The sequence below is a fragment of the Synchiropus splendidus genome, chromosome 1 (genome assembly GCF_027744825.2).
Source record: "Synchiropus splendidus isolate RoL2022-P1 chromosome 1, RoL_Sspl_1.0, whole genome shotgun sequence".
In the NCBI taxonomy this organism is placed as follows: Eukaryota; Metazoa; Chordata; class Actinopteri; order Syngnathiformes; family Callionymidae; genus Synchiropus; species Synchiropus splendidus.
Window position 1 is genome coordinate 54,959,325 of NC_071334.1, and position 19,637 is coordinate 54,978,961.

Genomic DNA, 19,637 nt, shown 5'->3' on the forward strand with positions numbered 1-19,637 from the left:
CTCCAAGTGTGGCGTTAAGTGGCATTTAAGAGTACAGTGAGACGCTGCTGTTTGACAGCAGCTGTCAGCAGTGGCTGAAGAACCACGGCGGAGTGGGCGTGGCTGGGGAGAAAGATTTCAGCTCCCAGGAAACAAAGTGTTTAAGATGAGTCAGGCTGATGCACATTTTCTCATTTAAATATTTAAAATCACAGATAGTGGAGGGTTGCAATATCGTTTTAAAATACGCTCAAATTGCCTGATCAGGTCCTCAGTGTAACAGTGTAATAACAGTGCATTAACGTAATTCGACAAATATAAAACTATTCACCCAGTGGCTTACACAAAAACTGTCCAAATACAAGATGGAGAGGTTGAAGGTATATTTTTTGTGCTTTGTCCAGCACCACAGTTTCAGGAGTGTCCACCTCTGCATGAACATGAAAATACAATGATTTCATACATTTCTCATTGGATCAAAAGTAAATGTGTTGTTTTAAAGTTCCACGTCAGCATTGAAATTATTTCTTTTCAATATATTTCAACTTTTCATGAGTGTGTCATTTGATAAAAAGTTGGTGCAGTTACAGTTTGTGAGGTTTTTGCCTCGATTATTTTGGGCTGTGTTGTTCGTAATAGAGCAAAAACTGGAATCGAGTCAACAACCAGGCTCACAAAACTGATTTCTCAGCATTCAATAATGTACGTGTAGTCACATTTAAACACATTAAATGTAGTGAATCGAAACACAACTAACATGACTTTACGAATTTTAAAAGTGCTTTCAATAGTGAAACGCGATCATGGCTCAAAGCATTTCCTGTCTCATCCAGATCGCTGTACAGTTTGGGTCAAGGATTGTGGCTGCCTGTCAGCAAGAGCTTCGTGGTGCCGCCTGTGGAACTGTCTATAAATCCCATCGCCAGCTGTAAGACGGATGTGCTGGTGACGGAAGACCCCGGGGAGGTCAGGTGAGTCCCATTACAAAGGGCAGTTGAGTGAGGGGCGTCTTACCTTCATTGTGTATCTGCAGTGTTATCGTCTCCGTCTGGTGTGTTGGATAGCGCTAATAGAAAAAACTAGGAGAGTGATTAAGCCAACATCATGCCCGTGATTCATTTTCCATTCCTCTGAATTATGACTTTCCACTGAGACAATTTATCTGGAAATTGACTCCTTCCATTTGTTGATGAGGTTTAAACAATGATGAGACTGCTATCAAATACATAATGACATTTGGTGCAGCCTCATTAATTTTCATTCCATTTCTTTTTTTTTTTTTTTTGAGAAAGTTGATGAAACTTTGTGACAGATGGCTAATATTAGATTGATTAGACTGCCTTTATTCTTCTCACAATGGAGAAATTTGGGGTGTTACAGCAGCATGAGAAACATTAAAAGCAAACATTGGACATTAAAGACTAAGACAAAGCAACAACATGATCGACACTATAGAAACAAAGGAAAGTGTTTTCTTTGTTTCATCATCATTCAACATCACAAAAAAAATGCTATATACTAAAATAAAGTGAACTACACGACCAACGATGGACAGTGAGTCCAGTCAAAGTGCACCAATGTTATCGCAGTGAGCAGGAAGGAACGATGGAATTGTTCCCTTATGCAGCGAGGGTGGACAAGATGTGCTGCCCAGCGCCTGTGAGAAAGAGGGCATGGGATGAGAGCAGGACCCTGTCTGGCACCAGGTCACATCTGCCGCTAGCCATGGTCACATCACACTTTTCCGACAGACCAATCCATCATGATAACTGATGCCTATAGTTGTCAATTTTCAATGGTATATTTCCTTTGAAAATAAATTGTTTACATTAATACTTAATAATAGGTTATAAACCTTTCCAACCAAAATAAAATGCTTTAAATTATTTGTTACACGTTTCTGTGTTTTGTGGTTTTACATACAGTATATAAACCTGCCTTTATATATATTGAGAATACTATGAAAATGGAATTGCAACTCAAAATGAGCTGGGTCTTGACACAGCACCAGTTCTATATTGACCATTAGCTGAACCGCAAAAACACTTTAATTCACATTTAATCCAGATACTGCACAAAACTTGTCTTGTTGATGTCTGTTTTGCAAAAGGATTTTAATATAGTACTTTTTAGTCTTAATAATTTCATCATGAATTGATTGAAAAAATTTTTTTCATGAGTGGGAAAAGCAACTCACTGCGTTGTTAACTACAGCTCCAATGACTATGACTGGTCTCGGACTATCTTTCTGTTCAGTGAACTCATCGGTGTATGACGTGCACACGTTGACCGAAGCACAGACCGTAATTCTAATGTTGTTAATAGTCATTAGAAAACAGAAAAATATACTTTTCTATTGGTACACTCATATAGTCATTAGTTTTGTGAACAAGTGGGAAAACAGTATGATGTGTACGGATTGACAAACACGCGACTTGTCCGATTGGTGTTCAGTGCTGTTGTGAAATTTAAATTCAGATTTTAATTCCGGTGAATTCCAGACTGTCGAGTGCCCCGGAATGTTATCCACAGCAACAGGGTTCAGACCGCGAGAAAAAGTGGCGGCTTATAGTCCGGAAATTTTGATACTCAAAATGCGGGTTTAAAACTTTGTTGTTCCAATGGTACGGAAGAATCATGGTGTTGATCTGCAACTTTTACTGATGTGAGTGAATCACTTCACGTTTGTATGAATTTATCTTACATCACCCAGTCGCTTATTTTTCCTTTAAACAGTTTTATTGCTGAGCACTAATGTGGCTGATATCATTCCCACTCTCGTTTTGTTATTTATTCTTGCAGAAACAGCCCAACACGTGCAAATGTCAACAGTTCACAGAGACAGAATTGTGGACGTGAAAATGTCAACTTCCTGCTGGAAGTGTCACTTTAGTGAAAGTAGAAAAACAAGTCTGGATTCCATATTTCACGCCAAACTCTAATAGAATATGCAGGAGCTGCACCGATGGCCTGAAGTGTGAATACGGACCCTTTAGCAACTTTGTAAAACAAGGTCTGAAGCTGCAAATCCCTGGACGGTGGCACGCATCTGTGAGTCCTAATGGGCTAACAGCAGGCGCCTCCATTAATTAGACCAGGTACTGTATATCATTTCACAGCTAAATATAGGGCTCTGAAACATGAGGGTTGTGCAGCCTCGGTTCTGATTCTAGATATTTATGATGGACGCTGTTTTCCTCTCTCCTTCTGCAAGAGCAATTACATCCATCGCACCAATTATAGCCCTTAAATGTCAATCAGGTGTCACCATCGCGCAGCCCGATGATGAATAGATATTCCCTGGATGCCTTGCCACTACAGGTGCAAATTGCAAACCTCAGCAAGAGTGTGGCGTACAGAAGGTTCACCAAGATTAGGCTGAATAGAGAGTTAAAGTGAGCATGTTAGCAGGGAGTTTTGTTTCAAGAATATAACATTTCAAATGAACATCATGCAGAGAAGGAAGCACCACTAAATGGCGTCTCATTTTATCATCGATTTAAATTTTAGTTGAATGAATGTTTCAATCTCCTCTAATACATTATAATTTCATTTGACTTTAGTTTTTTTTATCTTATTACATTGCTTCCAATATGTTTCGTATGATGTATGTCATGGCTGTCTGTGGGATCAGACCCAATGGCTGGTTTGTTGCAGAGCGAGGGTAGTTTTAACAGGGTTTATTAACAATTACACGAGGACTCAAAAGACGAACAGGAACGGAGTACCAAGGTCCCCGATACTAGAACACAGAACAGGAAATACACTCAAGGGCAGGTGGAAAAACCTGAAACAGAAAAGACGCAAATGATAATCTAGCCTAACAAATGGGGACAACGCAAACACACTCGGAAATTGACTCACAAGGCCCAAATAACAGAAAGCACTCGGTGGTGGTTCTACACGCACACACAGGGAAATAAGCATGACAAGAGGAAAAACAAAGGGTGTGTTTCACGAAGCACTCACACACAATCTAATCGAGATAAGCGAGAAAGCAGAAATTGGAGCGAAGAGAACCTACGAAGGACGCGGCAGAAGGAAGCTCAAGCACGCATGGAATTTAGAAATATGTAACAGGAGCACAAGAGAACGGAGGGTCGAGAGAGAGTTGAAGAAGAAGCGAAGAAACCATCTGGCAGTGCAGACTGGGACAAAGGTGGAGTCTGATCAGCTGCGCTGCTGTGAAGCTGAAGATAGAGAAGGAAGCGACACAGGAACACAGAAAATAACAAAATAAAAGCACTAGAGAAACAAAACATGACAATGTAGTCACCATTATGTCTCACTTTTTAATGAGAAATGGAGCTGAGTGAAGTGATAGTTCTTATTATATATGCGGCCTATTCCTGCTTGTTCCCTATTTTCCTTGAACATTGGTGGTTTGTAGGTAGTCTATTTTTTTATATTGTGGGAAACTAATATAAACGCACAGTTAAAAAAATCAAAAACAAAAAGACCAAATGTTTGAATAGATTATTATTATTATTATTAATAATAATAATAATAATAATAACGATAATAATAGTATTTTTTTTTAAATATTTAATTTGAAAAGTTTGTGAAAACTCTATTAGTTGATTTTGTAACCAAAGAAAATATACCTTTTTTAATCTTTATTTTGCTAGAAGTGCATAATTAACAGCAGTCTCCCACTGAATTATATAAAAAACATTTAAACACACGGCAGTAGTGGAAATGACTCACAACTCTGTGATTGATCGAACACCCTCTTTCCACCAGGTGAAATAGGAAGTTAATGTTCGGCATTTGGTTAATGATTAGTTGCTGTGGCATCGGAAGATCCATCAGATTGTCATGAATAATGCAGATGACTCATTATCCAAAGCATTTTGTGGAAGTCCCACGAGAGCTCGCCGTTTCTGGCAGATGCACTTTCCTCATGTGTTTACGCAGTTATAGAAGCAGTCTGTCACTCATGGTGGGAAGTTTGAGGTGCTTTTGTTGTCATGTATTTCCGATGATTCCTCTGTCCTACCTGCCCTTGAAATTCAAAAAGTATTTTCAGCTGCATACAAGTGTCAAGGAGAGAACCTGAGCCAAGTTGTCGACTCACTGCCAAAACTTGTTAAGAGAGAGAGAATTAGTAGGTCAAAGAGTTTCAGGTATTTGTTTCATTAGTTACTTCTGATTTTATATGTTTTAATTTACAAGTGAAAATAGAAAAATGACGTGTTTATTTTTCTAATAGTGGTTAACTGAAGATTTATGGATGTTTATGCCGCCACATTGTTGGACAGTAGCTTCATCCAAGTGTAAAAAGTTATCTAGGTCTTCTTTGTCCCATTTGTTTCACTGCAGGTTCATCCTATATTTTACATCAAAATAAATACCATTATCCTAAAAATTATCAAAATCGTGTTATAAACATATTCTACTTCACCATGTCATCTGCATATGTATTTACTTGTTTTGAACGACGAGCGGAGCAGAACCCAAGTGCCATGATGAGGAAAAATAGGACAATATTTAATCCGACAATATAACACAAAAAATAAAATACTCCAAAAATCCAACAGAAAGCGTCACAAAACTGGAAGATCAAAAGAACGTGAATCTGCAAACAGACACGATGATCAGCAATAACAAAATCGCAAACGCGGTCGTCACAACGACAAGAAAAAAAAAGGAAAAACGGAGTACGGAAAAACAGTAACACTAACTCAGGCACCAGGACAAATCAAGGGATAATAAAGTATAAATAAATGAAACAAGCGAGCGATAGCCGAACGAGGAGAGCCAATTTACCAAATAACAAAGAGAGTCGATCTGGCACACGTTGCTGGAGTCCAGGTGCTTAAGAGCTCTACTGGTGATTAGATGATTAACTCCAGCCGTGTGCTTTAACCATGAGGAAACGGAAGCTACAGAACAAAATAAAAGCGAATCATGACAGAACTATTGCAATTGTTCTCCGTCTGTGAGGTGTTCAGTTATTTATGAACTTTAACTTTGCATTCTCCAAACAGTATGGATCCTTCCATTTTTGCTATAAATGGGCAAATTAGTTGGTCATGGAATTCAACCAATTCAAAAAAAAAAAGTGTGTAAATGTTTTCTTATCCATTGTAATATTCATTTCTTACTGTCACAGCTATATGAATTTCTGAGCTAAGCTAGTGGACAGGGTAATGACTCATTGACTGCTCTCTTGCTCTCAGTGTGGACACCTATCTCTGCAGCCGTGGTGGGGAAAAACAAATAAATCATCCTCTTTAATACTTTCTTTCCTTGTTTTGTTTTGACCTCGATGAGATTACAGCTGGCTTACAAAAAAGAAGAAATGAATTTTGGTCAATGAAAGAAATAAGATGAAATAAATTTGGCCTGATGAGAGTCAGCATGTTTGCAGGGAGCTGGTGTGCAGGCATTAATCAAGTGCAGGGTGGACCAATAACAGGCTGTGTGACCACGCTGGAGCAGCACTCTCACTTTGGGCAGCACTGCCCACTCGTTCATCATCCGGAAAAGAAAAGGCAGGAGGAGATATATAACAAGTGCATTAGTCAATGTTAGCATTCAACCAGTGTGCCTGTGAGTCAAACCAAAGATGTGGAGCCAACCGTCAGTAAACAACCGATACATTTCCAGTTGAGTGGAATTGTGTTGCGGTAAATTTGCTGATGACATCATCTTTTGTTGTGTTTTGTCTTAGGACAAGACTTTTGTACAAACCAAGCCCTCATTTTTCTGTCTTCCCTCTGGACTAAGGACTAAGGATACAGTGGAACAGACTCACGCAGAATCAGAATTTAATTTATTGGTCAGTGGAGAGCCCACCAACTACGAAAGTGTTTTGGAATAAAGTGCTGATAAAATAACAACAAGGCTGTTCATGAATTCAACTGTCTGACGGCCGAAGGGAAGAAGCTGTTCCTGTGACAGGAGGTTCTGGTCTGGATGGACCGTAGCCTCCTGCCAGAGGGAAGAGGAACAAACAGTCCATGTCCAGGATGAGAAGGGTCGGCTCTGATCCGACCTGCACGTCTCTGGGTCCTGGAGACATACAGGTCCTGAAGAGGCGGCAGAACGTATGATGCGCTGCAGTCTGCTCTTGTCCCTGGAGGTGGCGCTGTGGTACCAGACAGTGATAGAGAAGGTGAGGATGGACTGGATGATGGCTGTGTAGAACTCCACCAGCAACTTTGTCGGCAGTCGTAGTTTTCGTAGCTGCCTCAAGAAGAACATTGTGCTGGGCCTTCCTGATGAGGGGCCTGATGATTGGCTCCCATTTGAGGTCCTCAGTGATGGTGGTTCCTAGGAAGCAGAAGGAGTCCACAATAGGAATGGGTAAACCAGCCAACATGAGAGGGGACAGAGAAACTGTTACTCTCCTGAAGTCTATGACCATCACCACTGTCTTCTGTGCGTTGAGCTCCAGGTTGTTGTGGCTGCACCAGGACACCAGCCGCTCCACCTCCCTCCTGTAAACCAACTCGTCTCCATCTGAGATGAGAATGCATATTGTCTATTAGCCTTAGTGCAAAGACTGAAATTTCATGTCCACAACACACAACAGGCAAAGAGATATTTGAAGCTGATGTTCACCTTTCAATATTGTACTCGACTCGTTTTAATCTCTTCCCACATTGAGGCGGAAGAGTGTGGTGCCAGAGGTGGGTGACACCCTGGACATTTTCAAAATCCCTTCTCTGGACAGACAACTATTCACGTACACTGCTTTTGATGAGCGATTTTCTGGCCTTGTCCTTGCAGAGGCTGCGTCCAACTGGAAGATTTTGGGGGAGACTGTAATGAAACAGGATATTTTTGCTCCGCAACAGATGTCTGTTTACCAGTTATTGAGCATTTATTGGCACTCCTCGACCATGACTGGACTTCCTGCCCTCATAGTTGTTGCTGTTTGTCTGGTCCGTCAGCCTGCTCCCCTTCACCCACAAGATTGACAGCTGCTACATTTATGTTCGAGAGGAGCCGTTTTGGTAGGATGAAGTGATGATGTATGAAAGTGTCATCGCATTAGTGACCTTTACACAAGTTGCTATCGCTCCTGCTGTAAGGGTGGCTCACTCACCATGCTAGACGCATCGTAGTCACTTTAGAAGCACTCATTGGAGAATACTGTCCAACTCACTGTCTCCATTGATGTTGGGATATGACCAGGAAGAACAGCTAGTGACGGGATCCAACTATGGCTCCTGATGGATATTCAATATTCATTCAGTTGTTTTGGCATCTCAGATGTTTGTATGTCGACGGAGGATAAATTTATGACCATCGCTGGAATGTCGCTGACCATGCGCCTTACATCTAGTATAACAGTTATTTGGACCATTTTTCACTTATCGGTCCACATCACTATCTGTCTCCATCACATTGGTCCCTTGTCCTATTGCACCCTTTTTTCTTAAGAAAATAGCCTGCCACTCATCTGTGCCTTTTTTATGTTTTGTTATTTCATCAGTGGTAGGTTAATTTCTACTTTTCTACCCTAATCTGTTGGCTAGGCCACTGACTGCATGGTATTCCGTCCGTAAGCGCTATTGAACCATCTTTGCAAGCTATTCAACATGTTTCTGTTCAACTTATGCAATAGAATTCAAATGTATACTGTCTATTTTTCAATTTATTTATTTTTTGTCATGGCAAGTTTGCAAACAAGTATCTCCTCAATGTCATACAGACGTCGAATCTGATAAAATATATCACAAACATTGTCCCACAATATCAGCCTAAGCCTAGTTATCGGCTTCCGTAAGCCGCCAGATATCGGTATCAGTATCGACCCTATAGAAGAACATATTGGTTGCTACTAACATCCGCTGGGTGTGGTTCTAGTAATTACAATCTCAACACTTCCTTCATCAAGTTTAGGGGATATCTTAAAAAGAAAGAGCTGAATTCATGGCAACTTGACAATTCTGGGCCTCAGTTTATGGTGTCCACTGAGAAAGAATCTTGCAATGTCCTCACATTCAGTGAAATAAGTTCAGAGTACTAGAAATGAAAGTCAGAGATCAAGAGAATGTTTGCAGGAATGTCTATGAACCACACCTGTTTCTGACAGTGATTCTTTATTTAAAAGTGAATAAATAAATGATCCAACCAAACTCTACGTTTCGCATCACAAAACCTATTTTTACTCAAGGGCTTCACTATTCTTTAAATCAAAACCCATTTCTTTTTTTTTCCTTAAATGAGCAATACAAAATGACAAGCTTCAATAAATAATGTGACTCACTTCCATATTCTAGTGTTGCTTTCAAAAGAAATCATATTCAAGCCGCTGCGTTCAATGCGCTGATGACTCAACGTCTCGAGGGAAAACTTATTTCTCCATCATTACTTCTACTCCCATTTATTCGCCTGCTCCTTTTTTCAAGTAGCTGAAAACAACAAGCAGATTGTTTACATTGATATTTTAGCTGTGAGACAGAAGAAAAAGGGAGTTCCCAGTAATGAGGACTTATTTCTTCAGGAGCCATGCTTTTATTTACCAAAAGTTTATTTACGAAAAGTGTCAATGCAGAATCGTGCTTCATATGATTTAAAGCAGTCTTGTAACGACTAGAGAACCCAACATATTTCACAAACACCTGAGCATGCTTTGACTCACAGAGTGTGTACTTAATGGCATCACAACATCAAGCTTGCAGCCAGAATGTATCCATGGAGACGAAGCCAAATTGTGTGCAGAAGCCAGTTGATTGGATGAAGGAGACAGGCTACTGTAGCAAAGTGACAAGCATCATCGGATCCAATTTACCCGCAACAAAGTGAAAAGACAACACAATGCATTTGTGGCCAATTAAATAAGTCGGAATAAAACAGCAGTGGCAACTTACCCCTTGAGGATATCGCAAGACCCTGCAGAAGGCCAGCAGGAAACAAAAGCAAGATGTCATTTTTCTCGCTGAGAAGGATTAGGAATGGTGATTCTTTTTTTTTTGGCATAGTACATAGTACATACGGTGTACACAATAGTACAGTAAATTGCCAACTACAGCTGTCAACAGTCACATGGAAAGGAAAGACACAGAGCAAGACCGAATATGAAGGTACTAGTGTATGTAAAAAGGAGAAGAGACCCACTGAGAGTCATGAATGTGATGGATGAAAGCATGAAGAGGATAGAAGCAATATTGAGGATGCTTGAGAAAGGTTCAGGTAGAGGATGTGCTGTGGCCAGTCCTGCAGGGAAATATAAAAAAACACAAAGATGATTTATTTCACTCTCTTCTCAGTATCATAGTTTCATACCAATACTAACTACTCTATAGTTCAGACCTGGGCAAAGTGCGGCCTGATGCCTGTATTTTTGACGTCAGACTAAAACTATAAGTAACATGTCTTAGTTTTTCCTGCCTTTTTTTGTTCTTTCTCCTTTAGTCACCACCACCTCTTCGGCAGTAAATAATGCATGTTCTTGTTTTAAGACAAGAAAAATCTTCTTTTCATTGGCTATTTTTGTGTTTTTTGTGTTTCTCAAAACACATTGAAGGAACGCTGAAAATATACAGTGGTACCTTGGTTTTCGAACGTCCCGAACTTTGAACAAATCGGAGTTCGAACAAAAATTTGAACTCAAACACTCCTGGAAAAAGCCGGAAAAAACATAACGTGCACAGACCGATCAGCTGACCCACAACATAACGCAGCCTCTGTCAGCAGATGTGTCCCGTTAGCTACATTTACTTTTTTCTTCATATTGAGGTGTAAAACCTTTCCTGTCTCCTCACTGGACCGTGGTAGAGTGTCACAGGGGAGGTGCTCATCGACACCTTCGAGGCTGGAGCGCGCACTCCAGGGTTTGATGTCCTGTTGTGGGCTGGAGCTGGGACAGGGATGAGGCGAGTCTGGGACAGAGCGTGACTTGGTTTATGACTTTGTCACAGCCAAACTGCACAGAAGCGCACATTCAGAGCTGGACACGCACCGGGCACCTCTTCACTTCTGGAGAGACGTCACTCACTCGGCAACCCCTCCCACATGCAGCGGCCACACACATAGAGGAACAGCGCACCTGCAGCAGACACTCTACATTCACTCCTACAAAAGACTCTTTTAAGGCTTGGAACGCATTATTTCTTTTTCCATTCATTGTAATGGGAAAAATCGATTCAGATGTCAAACAATTCGCTTCTCTAACGGCCGTCTGGAACGGACTGTGGTCAAGAACCAAGGTACCACAGTATTTTGAAATAAATGTATCTTGAACATCTAGTCCATGGTTGATTTATATTCAAATTAAGTGCATATAAAAGGAAATATTTCATTAGGTTTCATGGCACATTTACACTTCTTAATGTCCTTAAGTACCATTCATCTTCATTTTGTACTTGTTACTTAAGTGCACATTTTGGATATTTTTCCATCATGTTTTGCAGTCATTGCTGCCTTTCTTTTCGGAATGTGGCCCTTTAGGAAATTCATTTGCCCACCTCTGCTGTAGTTCAACATGAGTTTAGGGAGGTGTGGGAAAATGAAATTAATAACTTACTTGCTTGCTTGCTTACACTATCATTGCCATTGTGTTCTCACCTCTACTATCCAAACCTTTCAATCCTTAATTCTATAATGCAACAATGCAGCTGTATTACACACTTGTGTTAGCTTCCCATCCTCAGAGCACTGCGTCATTGAAAGGGGTTTTCACTGAGATGCTTCTCTCTTTGGACAGAAACATAGCGGGAATCTTGACTACATTGTTGTCAGCTATCTGTGCCGACAGAAGTGCAATGTGTTGCTGTCCACTCTGATGATGTGTTGGAATAAATTCAGCAGTCACAGCTGACTCCTCAAGCTGTCTGATGAATGTGTCTCTGCCTTCTCTTGCACCATGTTCCTGACCCTTCCATCCCACCGGATCTCAGATAACTTTCATGAACGCGGTCAGTGATTTATCAGTAGTTGAGCAGCCGTTTGGCACATATCTCTGTGGTCAGTTCCAAGGCAAGATAGAGTCCATCATCCATCACAGAACATGGTCTCCCAGCCAAATCTGTGTTAAGAGGTGGGGCTGACTGCAGTAGGTGGCTCTTAGCGCTGATATGCAGCTGAAATAAAATAGATGTCGTTTGGGTGGGTCTCTATTGCTGAGGCCTGCCATTACTAACCCTTTTACACCCTATTTATTTGCCAGCCACTAATGTGCTGATTGTCTCTTCAGAGCTTTGGAATGGAGAACTGCGTGCAAGCTCGAAGCCTGATTGATCGAGCGGCTGCTTTTGCTGTGTATTCAAGTCGTAAATAAGCAGCTTTAAAGGGTTGAGTGTTGTTGAAATGGCTGTTTTTAACGATAATTGACTCTGTAGTTGTGACTTTTCATGCCGTTGCTTTTTGGTGAGATACATCTGAGTTGCTTATCCTGCAATGATGGACAGATTTAACAGTCCAATTCTGAGTTTAGTGCAGTAGTGATGAGTTGGGAAACATTAGGTTCTGTGTTGCACAAGATTCAAGTAGCAGTTGCCAATATTCCTATTGGTAGCAATGTGCTTATCTGTTGTGCTTTCTCTCACTATTGCTGTGTACACGTAACGCATAACCCCCTGTTTTTCACCCTGTAACTGGAATACTCATTTGTCCCAAGGTGGTCTGAGCACGCTTGATGGAACTTCCCTCATCTACTCATATCTTCATCCCGGAATATCTACAACAGCCTTTGTAGTGTTCCTAATCATTTAAAAAAAAAAAAAAAAAAAAAAAAAAAAATATATATATATATATATATATATATATATATATATATATATATATATATATATATATATATATATATATATATATATATATATATATATATTATTATTATTATTATTTTAAAATAATATATATATATATTATTTTTAAAAAAGAATATATATATATATATATATATTTTTTTTTTTAATATCATTTTAATCTAGTGGGGAGCAATGGCTGTACAACCGTGGAAATGTGTTGATAGCAACCTATTTGCAACCCATATATACATATATATATGGTTACTCCGTAAATATATTTTATAAACACGATAAACACATATTTACTTTTCTGAGTCTGTTCATACAAAATGGATCATGATTAAAATGAGTTACAAGTAGATGGAATTTGATGTTGAGTTAACAAATTCCAGGTCCACAGGAACCAGGGGCTTAATCTCATGAGGTGAAAATTTGTCAGACACGTGGTTGCTTTAGATTCTCCGTGTACTGACACCGTATGGGTACGATGTCGATAGAATGGAGGCAGATAAAGAGATTATGGGTTATAAACACATTATTTCACAGCCATTAGCTCACCATCTTGGCATCTATTATTTAAACTCCACCCCCATTGAAAGAAGTCATGGAACTGTCGTCAGATTGTGTTATTCAGTGTAATACTGATGGAGTAAGTTGAAGTGAGTGAGTTGAAGGAGAAGATACCAATGGAAAGGATCAGTTCAGTCCCTTGTATTCGTGATGGTCAGGAGGCTGAAATGTCTGATTTAAACTCTGAAGTGGCAGGCTGCTGGGAAACAGTTCCCCACGGTCCTCAATTTGTTTGGCCCATTTTAAGTATCTGCAGTATTGGTCTGACTTCAAACTTATCGGGCATTTTAATTTTCGTAACCGAGCTTAAAGCAAGTGAATGACTTTGCGTCGTCATCTGTCTCCCGCTGTGGTTTGTTGAGTGCAATTCACTGGCCACTTTACACATACTCTGATTTGTTTCTAAATATGCTGGGCGTCTTCCAAAGGGCCTTGGCCAAACAAACAGAGACACATAATTTCTTGCCAAATGCAACATTAAAGCGGAAGCAGTCGCGCATCAATCATTTGTTTGTGCAGTGGGAGCACTCTTCTTGTCAGAGTGACATCAAAACAAATGCAAAATGATGATTCATGTGATATCCTGAGTGCCTCAAATCCATACCACATGAATAGAGTATAAGCCAGAGTCAGAGCTGTATAAAGCAATTGTAGATACTGGAGGTGGATACATCACCCTGGCGATATTGATTTGTGATACTCGCGTTGTCAACTATTATTTTCTGTAAAGTTGTGGGTAGAGTGTTTCATTTGATGCAGAGATCTTGAAAACTTCCGCATCTTATCGCTTGCTTTTCCCCCGGTTCGCTTCACTTTATTTACAGAAAATTGTTTGGGGGCCCCCAACCGTAACCCAGAGGATTACGATCAGCGAGGATTGTGCGAATATGAACTGAGCTCAAAATATTTACCCTTGAAATACCATCATCGCGCAATTGCAACAGGCAGCATTGAAGCAGATGACTACAATTTCAATCTGTACATTTGTTTCAGTCAGTGTTTGTCGCAAGTACAGATTGAAAACTGCCCCCTAGATTTCAGACTGACACAAGGCGTATGCTCTAATCGGGAAAATGTGCTTATGCATAAATAGATCTGGATACAAAAATCTATGCCACACACAATTCCAATCAAGGTGGAGTTGAGCTCAGATGTTGGTGTACCAGACCCCTCCCTTTCCATGTCCTCATTTAAATATGGAAACTATATGTGAATTAAATTACTATAAGCCACTACTTTTTTCTCACGGTCTGAGCTTATATAACAGCATGGCTAATATATGGATTTTTACAGGCTGAAATCAGATTAAATCAGAGGCTTTTTATTTACCCTTAAAGCACTGAAAATGCGCTGTTTCGCCCGCGTGTCCACAGCTCTGTCAACAGAGTCCATCTCCTGGAGGTCTGGAATCGAGAAGCAGCCGCTGAGACAGGCAGCGGTGTCGGAACTTTGGGCACGTGGGCGAAAACAGCACATTTTGTGGGCTTTAATGTGAATAAAAGATGTGAGACGCTATCTCCAGTGCGTTCGGCACAAAAGTTTGACGTGAACACGCTGACTTGATCCCAGCTGGAAGGCAGCACCTTGTCTATTGTGAGAGCAGAGTGGACAAATCAAAACGCTCGGTATCACACAGCTTGTTTCAGCTATTTCCTCACTCTCAATGCTGGACCCCGTTTTCAAAACTATTTTTGAAAAGCATTTTTACGCCAGTGCAGCACTGACCTGTCCACTACACAGACAGCACCACTGAACCTGCAGCTTATAGAGCGGTGCGGCTTATGTATGAGCAAGATCCATTTTCCTTCTTAAATGTAATGGGTGCGGCTAATATTCCGGCGGAATTACGGTACACATCTGGCTCTACTCTGGACCGCTTGAGTTGCGTGACTGAAATCTCTGACCATGTGTCATGTGTCGGCTTGGCTTTGCTGGCGATGGTTTCAAGGATGTGGTCCACGTCTGATCGCTGTTGGCTGACAACTCCGATGTATGACAGGCAGGAGAATGCTGAGTCTGAGGTTGGTGCTATGATAATGTGCTTCTTCCTCCTGTTGTACGTCTCTTGGAGAACAGCACAGCGGTTCTTCTTGAAATATGATGCTGATTGGTATCAAGGTAAAAGGTGAAACCTCTCCGTCAGCAGCTGAGGCTGACCACTGACACTGACTGAATCTGTTCTTTGGTGCTCCTTTGTTTTGTTGCCCAATGGATGTTCGCCGTTGAGGATGTTCTTGGGTAGATGGTGATCCTCCGTTCTGGAGATATGCCCTGCCAAGTGTCGCTGCCTTTTCATTGGCTCGATGCGAGTGATCTCCGCATGCTGAAACACTTCAACATTCGTGACATAGTTGCTCCAGCAGATGTCGAGAATGGAGCGGAGACAATGTTGGTGGAAATGTTCGAAAAGACGCAGTTGATGTTTGTATGTGACTCATGTCTCCGAGCTGTACAGGAGGGTAGTCAATATCACAGCTCTATAAACATTGACTTTTGTCGTTTCTTCAGATCTTTGTTGTTCCAGACTTGTCTACAGAGTCTGCCGGAAGCACCGGTAGCATCTTTGTCTATTCTTGCGATCTCCTGGAGGGACTTGCTTTCCCCATAGAGCTGAAGAAAGTGTTTGGGAAGAGTGAAATCACGGTTTCTTCTTTGACCACTCCGTTGTAATATATTGTATAATTGAAATACTTACTGGAACCCAACTGATCATTACATTGGCATGGATGACTTAAGTTACTCTTGTCACTTCGATCATTCCCATTTCCAAGACTAGCATTTGAACTAACAAACTGGAGATGTCTCAGAATGATGAGTCATTCTGAGTCATCATATTGAAAGCAAGATGAGATTATGGTTCAAGACTCCCTTAGGACTTCCAGGAACTTGGATTTGTTTGCTTCCCCTTCACACAAATGAAATCCCTCCGGTGTTAGCACTCCATTTTCCTGGGCATGTCTTAAACTACTCTTTGGTTGTCTCTTCATTTCACCTTCAATCTGCATCCACAAACCCCCCAAATATTCTCTTTCAAGCAGTTATCAATAACAGGTATGTGCATGCTTTTTTCAATCATTTGCTGTGTCTAGCTTCAACATCAAAAAAAGACAAAAAACAATGAGTGAATAAATAAATACAGTCAATATTGTGCGCACAGAAAACAGCATGATTTTTTTTGTCATGCAATATTCATGGGCCCAAACATTGCAGATGAGCCGTCAGTGGGTTTTAATAGCCCACCACTCTCTCAAAAAATATGTGCCAATTATCCTGTGGCATAACATGAATACCAACTGCATGGTTGACAGAAATGTTCCATTTTAATGTGCTTTTAATGTTCAGAAAAGAATTCTCAACGGAAGGCATCTTTGATTTCCGCATACTGTATGTAGTGACTAAACTGAATTATGGTTAAAAAAAAGGTTGTCAGAATCTGTTGAAGCTTTCTGTTTAAGATTGAAAAATTGTTTTGTATTTCTTCATTCTTACCTGCTTAACTTAAACATAGAGCTGATGAGGAGCCTTAGTGAGGTCCATCTACTTCTGCTTCAAAAGATATAAAAGTTATTCACTGATCTAGCATGAAATATGCCGTAGATCTCACATTCAGTATGAATTTTTAAGGATACATGCTATTGCTGCGAGAGCACTACTTTTCGACCGGCATCAAAAGTTACTTTAGATTTTGTGTGATATGTAGTAGGGAACTACAATGCTTGTCGCAGGCTCTCACACTGCAGGCGGGACAAGCTCAACAGGGTCACAGTAAATATTTAACGCTGTCAGCTGAAGTTAGCTATCTTCTACCTTTGATAGTTTAGTATCTTTAGCATCTGTTTTAGCGCCGGCGCAGATTCTGCTGTGACGTCAAATATGCAACGTTTGATTTGTAGTCCAAATAATAATGTATTTTCAAGTAAATACGGTGGTACCTTGGTTCTCGACCACAATCCGTTCCAGACGGCTGTTCGAGAAGCGATTTGTTTGAAATTTGAATCGATTTTTCTTTTTTTTTTTACAATGAATGGAAAAAGAAATAATGCGTTCCAAGCCTTAAAATAGTCTTTTGTAGGAGTGAATGTAGAGTGTCTGCTGCAGGTGCGCTGTTCCTCTATGTGTGTGGCCGCTGCATGTGGGAGGGGTTGCCGAGTGAGTGAGGTCTCTCCAGAAGTGAAGAGGTGCCCGGTGCGTGTCCAGCTCTGAATGTGCGCTTCTGTGCAGTTTGGCTGTGACAAAGTCATAAACCAAGTAACGCTCTGTCCCAGACTCGCCTCATCCCTGTCCCAGCTCCAGCCGACAACAGGCCACGTGCGTTATGTTTTTCCAGCTTATTTCGGGTGTTCGAGTTCTGAATTTTCGTTCGAAATGCGAAGCAAGAAAATCTAGAAATTTTTGTTCGAATTCAGAGACGTTCGAATTCCGAGACGTTCAAAAACCGAGGCACCACTGTAAATCATAAATTACACGACAAATGTAGTCCAAGCTCATGTCATTATTTATCATTTAAATTGAGGCACAGCACATGTGTGATCCAGGGCATGAGGCAAAGTGGACAAGTCATTTTTTTTCCGACCTTTGGTCCCATAGATGACCAAAAGGGGTGGGGGATTTAGGCTCCGTAAACAATGTGTTGTTGTCCAGTCCACATTATGTCACAGTTGCTTAGGAGACTCCATGTAGCTGGCCAGCTTGGAAAATAACTTACGCAGAACGATAACGTCGACTCACGTGTTCTGCCTTGGAGGTCTGTGCTCTCTGAGTGTGTGTGAATGAAGCCCATAACTGACTCTGCCCCCCCCTTATTTACATCATTCCCAAGCCACAAGATGTACTGTTTGTCACCCAGTGGACTGAAACGGAGAAGATCTTGGAAATCAAAAATCAATTTCAGGCGACTATGGAGCCCACAGTTGGGTTCTTGATGAACGATTCTGGCTTCTTTGTTGATGCAGCTTCTTGATTTTATGCAAATGATCAAGCCATGACCTTTATTTTGTGTTGCGAAAGGGACTTTGGGGGAAATTGTACCTCACATGCTGCTCTGCAGTTTAACATAAATTAATTTTCCAATGAAGCCAAGTTGTCAACTATTAAATGAAGATAAAACATTGGCACACAATTCATGGCTGTGCTCCTCGGCCTCCAGTGTATTTCTATTTCAACTCATATAGTGCAGAAGTGCATTGTAAAGTCTTATCATGTGATACATTAGCTCATGATGAAGGGCAACAAGTAGGAATTGTCATGTAATTCTTAATAATGTGATGGCATTTTGGCGGTTTTCTGCTGAATGAGATTGATCCAGTAATTACAATATTTCTTCTGTTTCTTATTACTATGTATCGTCTTCATGGGAGCTGGAACTGTTGAGCCACTGAGCCAGGCAGCTAAGCCATGCACTATTGCAGCTGAAAACAACAACACATCACCATTTCCTTCGATTCCATTTCATTCCAAGATTATTCGAGGATAAGAAATCCGGGACAATGTTTAATGTGTCTGCTTGAATGACATTGTCACATAAATATCTCAGGACCCGAAGGCGAAGACATGCTGCGACAGCAACAATCGACTGATCAGCTTGTTTCCAGTGGGACAGTTTCTTCCTATCCTCCATTATCTTGTTGTTGTTTGTATACTCTGTTCGCCAACACTGCGTGCTGTGGTATCTGCCGTCCCTGTGGTCCCTATGCCAGAGACGGTGCTTTTGTTTCTTTACAAAGAGAGACGCAGAGGTTTCCTACCCCTTCGATCAGCCTGACAGAGGCCCTGCAGAGCTCAGCGTTCAAGTCAGCGAGCCAAAGTGAGCGCAACAGAGCTGCAGCCCCTCAGTCAAGCTGCAGCTCCTCTGAAGTGCCATTTATGCCTTCGATATAAATCACGGAATCCTTTTGTTGGAAACATTTTCATGGGATTTCTTTGTACAACCACGAAGTTATTTTCTTGGTTCATCAACTATTATTTCTACCGTCCATCCTCAATACTGCATTTTTATCTTGAGACGAAAGTGAAATCAATCTCAGTCCAGATGGGCTTTTTTTTTTTTTTTCCCGTTCGCTATAAGAGAGTTTGTTCAACAGAAAAGATTTATTGGAAGTCATTGTGAAAGTGCTGTTTGTTTCCTCCCGAAAAATAATCGCTTCATCAGGCAGTGCCAAGAATCAGATTGCAAAATGTCTGAGATCAGGGGTTTTGAAACTTTCCCTGCAGACATTGAACCACAGTAACTGGCCGTTCTCTGTAAACAGCGGCTTTTAAAGGATTCCGCACGTAGCCGTTTGTCCTGAACTTATAGACCATGTATTTATTTGTTCATTTATTTTATGAAGCAACAGTTCAGTTTGTTCCATTTATTTGTATTCAGCAGTTGTTACGGCGTTT

General features: G+C 40.8%; 1 protein-coding gene across 3 annotated transcripts in view; it reads left to right on the forward strand.

Moving 5' to 3' along the window:
- LOC128768919 (astrotactin-2-like) overlaps positions 1-19,637 on the forward strand; it is a 301,659-nt gene that overhangs the window by 149,986 nt on the left and 132,036 nt on the right. For all 3 annotated transcript variants that reach the window (XM_053882198.1, XM_053882256.1, XM_053882341.1), the window contains one exon: positions 813-950. In XM_053882198.1, coding sequence (XP_053738173.1) covers positions 813-950 — 138 coding nt within the window. The remainder of the gene's footprint in view (positions 1-812; positions 951-19,637) is intronic.